Consider the following 10864-nt stretch of genomic DNA (forward strand, 5'->3'; position numbering starts at 1 on the left):
ACTGTGAGCAATGACCCCAGCTCTCCCAATATATCAGCTTAGCAGGCCCAGAGAGAGATAAATAAGGCCTTTATGTACAGAGAAGGATGACGTCGCAGGGGTGGGTAGGTGGGCATGGCAGCAGTAAGGCGGGCATGGCCAGCAGGGCCATCAGTGGGAGAAGATGCCCCGGAAGCGGGCCTTATCCTCCTTGTCCTTCTGCTGGATCCGTGACTCTAGGGCCCGCAGCTCACGGCTCACGGTGGGTGCCAGGGCAGGGTCCAGCTCCAGCACCTTGGCAAAGTCAGCCTGGGCCTCCTGGGCATTCCACACAGCCGCGTGCGCCTTGCCCCGCTTGAAGTAGGCCTTGACATTATCTGCCGGGGGTACCAGCGGGCAGCAGACACATAAGAGTGTAAGGGGGGAACCAGCAAGCTGCCCAGCCTGACTTATGACATGATGGAAACAGCCCTCCTGACCGGGGATACCAACCCCATGCCCGCCCGACACCACTCAGACCTCACTGGCGTAACAAGTCCCAAGGCCCTACCTGGGTGGGGGCTATTTGGTCAGGCTTCTGTGGAACTCAGAGTGGGCTGATGTCAAAGGCTCCGTCTTGTGCCCCGGCACCCAGTGGTGACAGGGAGGAGGCCACCCACCTGACCGCCCTGGGCCCTCCCCGGGTACCAGCTCCGAGCACTCACCGTCATACTTGTTGAGGATGGAGGAGCAGTGCTCCAGCACCTCGTAGTACTCCCGGGCCACCAGCTTGCACTGACAGTAGTTGAGCAGCAGCGGCGTGATCTGCTGATCCAGCTGGATCCAGTCGGGGGACCCCGGCTGCTCCTGGGGGAAGGGGAACAGAAGAGATGCTGAGACCCAGGCCCCAGCGCCCCCACCCCTTCCCTGCAGCCCCGGCAGCACCTTCATCTGCAGGTTTTTGAGGCAGGCGATGGCATCATGGTACTTGGCAGCGGCCTCCTTCACGCGGCCCTCACGGTACAACCGGTTGCCCTCCTGGTGGATGACAGGCACCGCCCTTGCTTTCTCCTCATCCGTCATTGCCCATGGGTCCTGCTGGTATGTGCCAGGGCTCTCCACCTGCCAGGGCATGGGCCAACACAGGGTGAGGCCCCAGGGGTGCCACCGCTTCTCCAGTGGCAGACCTGACCAGACTCGGCCGGCCAGCCTCCTGACTCTGGGTGCCAGGGGCAGAATCACCTGTGGATTCACTGACTGTTCAAAAAACATTTATGTAGCATCTTGTATGTGCCCAGCATGGCACCAGGTTCTAGGACTAGATCGGCAAATGAGGCGGTGAAAACCCCTGATGTCCCAGAGACCTGAGAAAGAGGGGCCCAGGGGACCCATGAGGACTTCCGGGGACCCGCATGCGTGTCCTGCACCTGCCCAGGCCCCCAACAGTCAGTCCCCCAGACCCACCAGCCCTGGGTGGGCAGGCAGGGCTGGCAGCCTTTCTGAGGTGGGGCACGGTGGTTTGGCAAGCCTCCTGGGGCTTGGTGGCCTCTCACCTTAAGCATCTCGATGTCAAAGATGAGAGGCTGGGGGTTCTGCTGCAGGGCGTCCAGATCGGCATGGCCCAGGGAGCTGTGCTCCTGCATCTGGGCAATGCCACAGCAGTGCCGCTGGCCCTCCAGGGGGTCCTTGCCGGCTGCAATGTTGCGCAGACTCTTGGCCACCATAGGATACAGGACCACGTGCTGCAGAAGGGTGAGTGGGCACCAGAGGCTCTGTCAGCTAGCTGGTCACCAGGCTGAGGCCCAACTGCCCGCCCATCGCCATCTGAGAAAGGACACTGAAGCCCAGGGAGGGGCAGCACCTGTTCGGGCCCCGCTCGGCTGAAACTCAGGGGGGCTCGTGCCACAGGACTCCCATCGCCTCCCAGCCCTCCACCCTGGTAAAGGCCCAGCTCCCCCACACTCTGACCTCTAAAGCAAGCCGAGCACCCCCACTCCCTCCCACCCCCCTACAGACACACTCCCACCGTGCTCACAAGGCCTCTTCTCCTCTTCCTGCGGTGCAGTCCCCAGCTGAACTCCCCACCTTTTCTAGGGTCCCTGGACATTCTGTTCCCAGCATCCCTTCTCTCCTGCCCCACCCCACCCCATTCAGGGCCCACCTCAGAGCTGGGCCCAGGGCAACAATATCAAAATTCTCTGGGAGACCCTCAGGGACAGGGACCTAGCCTTTGACCTTTCACTAAAATGAGCTACGGGGATGGTGGGAACCAGACTACCTCCCCACAGCCAGCCCTCTCACTGCCCTGGTTGTCTGCACAGGGAGGGACTGCTGGGCTAATGTACATTTAGCCAGCAGACATATCCTGAGTCTTGGCCCTGGGCTGGCCCAATCCCTGCCCTGCAGTAGCTGAGACCCAAGCAGAGGCTCAGATCTTGGCCATGTTAGGGGCATTAGTGGTTGGAAGATGCAAAGAAGAGGTTCAAGTCAACCACCAGCAGTCAGGGAGGGCTTTCCGGGGGTGGTGACCCAAGAACTCTTTTTGAAGTATGAGGGAGGAGGTTGGCCAAGAAGGAGATGGAAAGGAGGGGCAGAAAGGTGAGTGGGAGGGAGAGACTGGCAGGGGCCAGACGCTGCAGGGACATGTGAGCAACTATAGCTTATGCTGTAGCCTGGTGGTGACTAGGAGCCAGAGAGGTTTGAAGCGAGGAGTTATAAGGGTCATTTGCATTTGAGAACCGGTCCGCTGGCGGCAGTCTGCCTAATGGAGAGGAGAAAGCAGTAGGCCAGGACACCAATGTCCTGGCTGCGTGGTGCCCTGGAGGAGGCTCGTGGCGGCTTGGCCAGGGCAGAGGCTGGGATGAGGCAGGCGCGGGACATCAGGTACCTTGATGTCACAGCAGAACTGGGCAATCTCCCCCTCGCGCATGGTGCACACAATGGTCTCCCACACGGGCAGCTTGAACTTCTTGCCAATGATGAGCTCCATGGGTTTGCCGCACACGCGGCTGTCATCCAGCACAGTCCCCTCCTCGTTGCTGCGCAGAGTTCGGTAGTGGAACGTGGCCTGAGGGCCACAGGCAGGATCAGGCCAGGGCACAAACCCCCACCCAGCCCCCAAGACAAGCCCAGCTCCCAACCTCAAGACGGCACAAGGGCAGGGCTCACCCAGGGGTCACCACTTGGCCTTTACCCCACTACCCAGGTGAGGAAATTAAGGCACAGAGAGAGAAATTTGGGGCTCAAGTCACATGGCTAGGGGATGGACAGGCTGGGAGGCCACCCCCAGCAGTCTGGCTCCAATCATTCTCTCAACAAATATTTATTGAGCACCTACTATGTGCCTGAGCTCTGCACTAGACACAGCAGTGAACAAGAAACAGAAGTCCCTGCCCCCACGGAGCTCATGCAGAACTTCTAGAGGAAAGAAATGGGCCACAAACAAAACAACAGGCTCTATTTGGTGGAGTTAAGGGCTATGGACGAGAAAACAAAATACAGCAGGTTAAGGAAGGGCGTGTTTACGGGGCCAGGGGGCCTCACTGAGGAGGCAGCATTTAAGCAGGCAGGCAGGTGCTGGGGTTAGGAAGGAGGTATGACCGTTCTAGTCCAAAAGAACAGCGGGTGCAAAAGCCTTGCCGTGGAACCGTGTGGTGTGTTCCAGAAGCAGCCTAGGCCAGCGTGGCAGCAGCAGAGTGGTTGAGGGGAGGGGTGCGCATGGGGTCACCGGGGTCAGCAGGGACGGACCCCACAGGGTCTGTAGGCTGTGGCGAGGACTTTACTTTGCTGCTCTGAGATGCAAGCAGAGCAATGTCATCTGACATGGGCTACCCTGCTGGGACGGGAACAGGGTGGAGGGGGCGAGAGCAGAGCACGAAAGCGTGAGGTTCCTGCAGTAACCCCGGGCCAAGGACAGCAGCCAGGCCCTGAGGGGTAATGGCACAGTGGTCAGATCCCGGGTGCATTCCTGGGACTTGCTGCAGGGTGTGCGGAAGGAGGAGCCACGGAGCCTGGGAGGTTTGGGCCTAGCAACCAGAAGGCGGGAGGTGCCCTCTGCTCAGATGGGGGAGGCTTGGGTGCAGCAGGCGACCTCTGAGTTGCCAACCAGACATCAAGGTGGAGATGCTCAGTAGGGGGCTGGGTATCAAGTTTAAGGGAGAAGTTAAGGCTAGAGATATAAATTTGGGAGTAGTCCAGACATGGAGAATTTTTTTAAAGAGGAAAGACTGGATGAGATCGTCTGGGGGTGAGTTCAGAGGTCTGAAGACTGAAGCCCAGACAGCACGCGGATGCGGGAGCCCACACGCTTTGCCCCCATGCTGCCACTCCGAACCCCCACATGAGCAACATGGGGTCAGCAGTAGTACCTATCCCACATCTGGGGATGAAAGGAAATACACCTGTGAGATGATGGGTCTTTAGTCTGAACCATCTGTTCCTTCAGTGCCACTGTCCACAGATCCTCCCAATCGTTACAGTGTTCTCTCCTGGTGGCTGTTCAGTCCTGTTCCATCTCCCTTGCTGGGACTTTCTTCAAGGCCGCTGACTCCCTCAGCTCGAGGGAGCATGTGCCCACACCTGCACCCCTTCTTTGACTCAGAAAGGCTCCCTCCGCACAGACTGACCACTGAGTTCTGCAGCTCCGCTCTGCTCCCAGAGCAGTCACCACTGGGCCAGGACAGGCTCTCCGCTAGCCCAGCCTTGGCCTAGGCTGGACAGGGAGCACGCGGTCATTCACAGTAGCTCTTACTTTTGGTGTCCCCATTCTCTGCCCGGATCTTCAGTCAATATGCATGTCCTTCATGACTGCTCTGCTGGGCACAGGGCTGCCCGGGGGAAGCTCCTTTCTCTACAGACAAGTGGCAACTGGAAAGGCTCTCCAGGAGGAGGGAACCGCAGGGGAAGAAGCAGGGATGTGCAGTCGGGGACCGCGAAAATGAGAAACCGAGTCAGAATGACGTTTAATGCAACTCGGTTTCTCATTTTCGTGGTCCCCAACTGCAACATCTGGCCCCCAACGTGGGGCTCGAAAGTGGCAGGCTTCGACTGACTTCAGGCCGTCAGAACCGAAAGGGAATTGGACGCTCTGAGGTAAGCGGAACTTTTGGCATTATTTTTGCAGAGCCTTGGGAGATTCCCAGACCGCCCAACAACAATATGCTGTTTTATTGCATACTTTACTTAAAGGCTCCGGAGTTAAAGTTAAAAAATCAACTATGATAGAGTTGTTTGAATTGGTTAATAAACACTGTTATTGGTTTAATCCACAAGGGAAAGCTGTACTGAATTTAAAAGTCTGGAGACAGGTTTTGCCGAGCTCACCAGCAGGGAGAGCAAATTCCCTTGTCTGTTGGGTCTCTGTGTAATTTAATTAATTTAGCCCTGGAACCTTTACAGTCTGAATCTGAGGAATCTGTGAGAGTGGTCAATGCTGAATTTGATGATTAAAATGAAAATGGAGACCCAGAAAATACTGGGGGAGCATCCTCATTCTCATGAATCTTATGCAGGTCAATATGAAAGTCTAGGGACTTTACATATGGAATCATTATTTCCTAGTGAGGAATCAGACATGGAAAAGGATTCTGAGATGGAGCTGACAAGGGATAGAAAACGTAGCTTTTCTCAGCTGCGTGCGGAAACTCCATCTTTAAATAATGACTCTCAACATTCAACTGAAAAACAAATAGCTACTTTGACAACATTATTGGAATCACTAATTTCAATGCTAACGCCGTTAAAAAGTAAAGGTGAATCTCCTTTAATTAAGGAAGATGATAAACACATCTATCCAGTAAAAACTGTTGACAGTAGAGAAAAGGGAGCTTGTCCCTACAGCTCCCCCTTCACCTCAGTATCAGGAAATTCCACCTAAGTTAACTGTTCCCATTCCTCAACTTTCAGTAATAGCCCAATCCATTCTAAATGCAAGAAAAGAGAGAGATAATGATGCTTTCTCACTGCCTATCAGTTTCTGCATTTTGTGTTGCTGTACAACAAATGCCTGCTAATGATCAATATCCTCAGGGATATCAACAGTTTGAATATACTCCTTATCTTTTAAAGTTATAAAGGAACTGAAACAAGCAGTGACTATGTATGGGATACACAATATGATGTTAAGGTATCAGTATTCCCTTCTGAGCATTCCCCTACTGGTATTTTATGGCAAAAAGGAAAAATTTTAGAATGGATTTTTTTACCACAAAAGGCATCAAAGAAATTACTTACATGTACAGATAAAATTTGTCAGTTAATTATTCGTGAGCACTTATGATTGCATACCTTGACTGCATTAGACCCTTCCCAGACTTGTTCCCCTTACCAACACCCAAATAGCTGACAACTGGAAATTGAATGATAACTGGCAAATAGCCTTTGCCAATTATATAGGAACTATCAGTAATCATTTTCCAAAAGACAAACGTATTCAATTTCTTAAAAAAAAAATCAGTGGATTTGTACTGACATTATTAAAACTCATCCTATCCCAAAAGCTGATACTTATTATACAGATGCTAATAAGGAAAGCACAGCAGGATATAGTGGAAAAACTACAAAAATTGTCCAAACTTCTTATCGCTCAGTACAAAAGACTGAATTATATGCTGTTATTATATTATTACAAGATGTTACAAGTCCCCTTAATATTGTTACTGACTCACAATATGTTGAATATATAGTAAAACATATTTACTGTTATTCTATTTGATAATGGTACTGAATTGTATCAATTATTTTGTACTTTGCAACAATTATTGTATGATAGACATCATGATCTTTATATCACTCATATCTGAGCACATACCTCCCACCCTGGTCCAATGACTAAAGCTAATGAACATACTGATAAGTTACTTATTGGATCCCTATTGACTGCTAAGGCGTGGCATGAACAAACTCATGTTAACAGGAAAGGTTTACAAGTTAAATTCCACCTCATTAAAGAACAGGCTCAAAATATTATTTATCAATGCCCTCAGTGTACTCAAATCCAAAGTAAATCTTACACCCCAGGGGTCAATCCAAGAGGACTGCACCCTAATGAACTGGGGCAGATGGATGTTACCCATCTCCCAGAGTCTGGGAAAGTATCCTATGTTCATTGCTCAAGTGATACATATTCTGGTTTTAGATGGGCTTCTGCACTTTCAGGAGAAAAGGCTGATAATGTGATTCAACACTGCCTTGAAGCTTTTAATGGTAAGGGATTACCAGCTAAATTTAAAACAGATAATGCCCCTAGTTATCTTTCCGCAAAATTACAAGTGTCCTTCCCAATGGGATATTAAGCATGTTACCGGAATTCCATATTATCCTCAGGGACAAGCAGTTATTAAAAGACATAATCGCACATTGAAAGATATGTTGCTTAAACAAAAAGGGGGATATGGTGGCATAGAAACTCCCCATATGAGAATACACAGGACATTATTGACCCTGAATTTTTTGAATTTAAACGATACAGGTTCATCAGCTGCCAACAGACATTGGGTACAGGAAAAGCCTGCTTTTTATAAAAATGACATGGGAGAATGGGAATCAGGGATGGTTCAAAGATGGGGTTGAGGGTATGCTTGTGTCATTACAGAAACAGGAGAGACTATGTGGATCCTAGCTAAAAAGATAAAACCCAGAAAATGAATAAAAGGCCTCGAGTTGATGTTGAGCCTCCCATTGATGAGATGCGAGCCATGACTTGGAAGATCCAGAGTTCGTGCTCCGTTACCAAGAACTCGAAAAGTGAATCCCCCAACATAGTGACAACTAAAAAAGATGACACAGGAGCCGAGAAGATTGTACAAGAGACTGGACAAGCATGCAAACGCTTCAGATTTGTTCCTGGTTGTGACTGCTGTGGTCACCATGGGGATAAGTTCTGCCAACGGCACTAATTATCCATATTGGGCTTACATTCCTAACCCCCGGATCAATCAAACTATTCATGGGCTCTCTGAAATGGTCCCAATATATGTTAATGATTCCAACTGGACTCCCGGTCCTTATGATGCTCATGGTCCCTTACGGCCAGGAGAAGTGCATGAAAATTGAGAATTATACAGTGGGAGTAGAGGGGATACCCATTTGTATTGGACATGAAAACCATTGTTTGAAAATGCAACCAGCTGCATGGTTATCAGTTGTTGAAAATGATCCCTATAAAGAATCAAAGAAAAAATTATTCCTTCTTCAAGCATTTAGATTCCACAAAAAAATTAATACAAATGACATAACAGATCATCCCCCTGATGTGCCCATCTGCACCCAGCCAATAGCTGCAAGAAACAGTGAATGGGTGCATTGGATGAACTGTCGAGGAGAAATAGGTCAGGTTTTACTTAATACTTCCTATGGAAGTCATTGATTGGAGCCCTCAAGGTTCCGCCCAGACCAGAGGACAGGGGCATGACCTGAGATGGCATAAATATATTAATGGCACTAATTACACCATTTATACATTTTTCTAATGGGACCATTTATTGCCATGGAGGTGAAATGTCTCCTCCTGCCCCGCATTTACCTTTTGGGCACCTGCAATATCACTTACGGAAAATTCCCTCAGCTCTATGGGGTCTCACAGCTTGGAAAGGCCATATTTGGAATAATAGTATTACAAAAAATAGTCAACTGAGTTTTACTAAAAACGAAAGTCATTATATTCAGCCTGTGTCAGACTGCCCTTTTTAACTATGATTGGTCACACAGCGTGGAGTTCATCTGGATAATCCGGATATTCTGTCCTGTATAAATTGTTCATTCTATGCTTGTATTAATAACTCTGTTCCTTTTTTCACAAAATATAGTCTTTATATTCTTAAGGCTAGAACAGGTCTCTGGTTTCCGGTTCAACTACAACAAAAGTGGCAAGATTCTCCAAGCATGATGCTTCTCCAATACACTATTGACAATCTTCTGAAAAGAACTAAACAAATGATTGGATTAATCATTGCAGCTGTCCTGGAAATCATAGCTATAACCGCAACTGCCACGACCACTGGAGTTGCACTTCAGCAAAGTATTCAGACTGTGGACTTTGTTAATAACTGGTATTCTTACTTGTCGAAATCGTGGTCCACCCAAAGACAAATAGATAGTGAAATTAATGCACAATTGACTGATTTGCAACAAGCAGTTATTATGTTAGGAGATCAAATTGTTAGTTTGCAACATCAAATTTCTATGAAATGTGATTGGAATACAACCGGGTTTTGTGTTACTCCTGTACCTTATAATCATACTTATTTTCCATGGACCAATGTTAAAAGGCATTTGTTAAATCATGGCACTATGACTCAAGAAATATTAGACCTTCAACAGCACATACCTGATACTTTCCAGGAACAATTACAGGTATTAAGTGGTTCCAATTTACTGTAAAGTATTGCAGATGAAATAAGTAATTTGAACCCAACTCAACACTTTAAAATATTTAGTGTTTCACTGCTACACTTACAATAATTGTATTATGTTTGTTATTTGTTGTTTTGTATAGTCTGGAGAAGAGCTGCCCGAAAACGTCAACGTGCTCAGCAGCAATCAGCAATCTTCTCACTAATGTTACAAAAGATGGAAGCTAAACAAAATGGGGGAAATGTAGATACCCTAGCAGTTAACACTGCCGTAATTTAGCTCTTGCTTAAACTTAATCTATAGCCGAAACTAACCTAAGAGAAAAGAACAATAGGTGCTGCGTCTTGGAATTTGGTGTGGGTCATGAGTGGTGTGACAAGGGCTGCAAACAGTTCTCGTCATCCTTACTGAGGCAAACCCAGATAAGGAAAACACCTTGAGACTCACGTGGCCGGATGACTTGACGAGACATAAGAGAAACTTTAAGAGGATTCGTTTGCAATTGTTTAGCTTGATGATAAAACTTATCCTATAATCCTGTCTTTTTGCTTGCTCTAACTTAATAAAAGCGCAGGGGAGCGCTGACTTGGTGCTTAGTCTCCAGAGGAAGTCTAAGCCCTCTGCATTAAGCGGCATTCTGACTCGGTTTCCCATTTCTGTGGTACCCGACCGCAATACAGGGAAGCCTAGGTTGTTTGGGGAAGGGGCCAGGGAGGCTGGAGCAGGGAGCATGGATGTAAGGAGGAAGGTGGGAAGCTCTTTATTTCCAAGCCCTCATCTGTCCCAGGAGACACTCCTAGAGATCTGGGAAAACTGGCAAAGGCTTCCACTCTGGCAGATCTGACCTCTGGGCCTGTTCTCAACGGTTGCACATCCCAGGGCCTCAGTATTCCCATGTAAACAATGGGTACTAGTCTAGGTGTTTTCAAAAGGCCCTTCCATCTATAATGGATCTTGAACCTTGCAAACCAGAGGCTCCGGGGCCCTTCCCCAGTCCCCGGACCCCTCCGAGGTTGCGGGATTCCAGCTGAGGATCTTCTTCAGTGCCGGGTCTGTGCAAGCACTGAGATCAAATCCCCATCAGAAACTCGCTTCTTATGAACTACGGCCTCCTGGATCAAAGAAACCACAAAGTCCAAGGCAGGGGGCGGAGCAGACGCAGCCAAATTAACCTCCCTACTTAAAGTCAGACCAATCAGCGTCGAGCTCGGCACGTTCGCGGTAGGGTCACCTGCAGCCGCTCTCTGGGCATGCGCAGCCTCTCGCCTCAGGCCTCCTCCCGCCTCGCATGCGCACCGCGCCACAGAAGGGTTGACAGGGTGAGTAGGCACGAACCTTAGTTCCATCCTGGTAGTCGGGGAGCTCTCCTCGGCCCTCCTGTATCATATGCTTTTGGATCCCGTCCTCCCGGAGTCTTGCGATGATATCCGCCATCCTCCTTCCCCGCTGCTCTCTTTCGGTAACTTCCGGACTAGCTCGTCAGCTTCCGGACCTGCTTCGGCAACTTCTACAGCTTCGGCAACTTCCGAAATGGCGCCATTTTGGCTGAGGGCAG

The 10864-nt window shown here is 49.5% G+C and overlaps 1 protein-coding gene across 1 annotated transcript; it reads right to left on the reverse strand.

Moving 5' to 3' along the window:
* Window positions 1-52: 52 nt before the first annotated feature.
* AIP (AHR interacting HSP90 co-chaperone) lies at window positions 53-10864 on the reverse strand. The gene is made up of 6 exons (XM_017653811.3): window positions 10645-10864; window positions 2846-3025; window positions 1512-1700; window positions 904-1080; window positions 684-825; window positions 53-356 (listed from the first exon to the last, which is right to left on the reverse strand). The coding sequence occupies exons 1-6, from the start codon at window positions 10741-10743 to the stop codon at window positions 151-153; spliced, it is 993 nt and encodes a 330-aa protein (XP_017509300.1). The 5' UTR covers window positions 10744-10864; the 3' UTR covers window positions 53-150.

Source organism: Manis javanica, chromosome 11 (genome assembly GCF_040802235.1).
Source record: "Manis javanica isolate MJ-LG chromosome 11, MJ_LKY, whole genome shotgun sequence".
Lineage (NCBI taxonomy): Eukaryota > Metazoa > Chordata > Mammalia > Pholidota > Manidae > Manis > Manis javanica.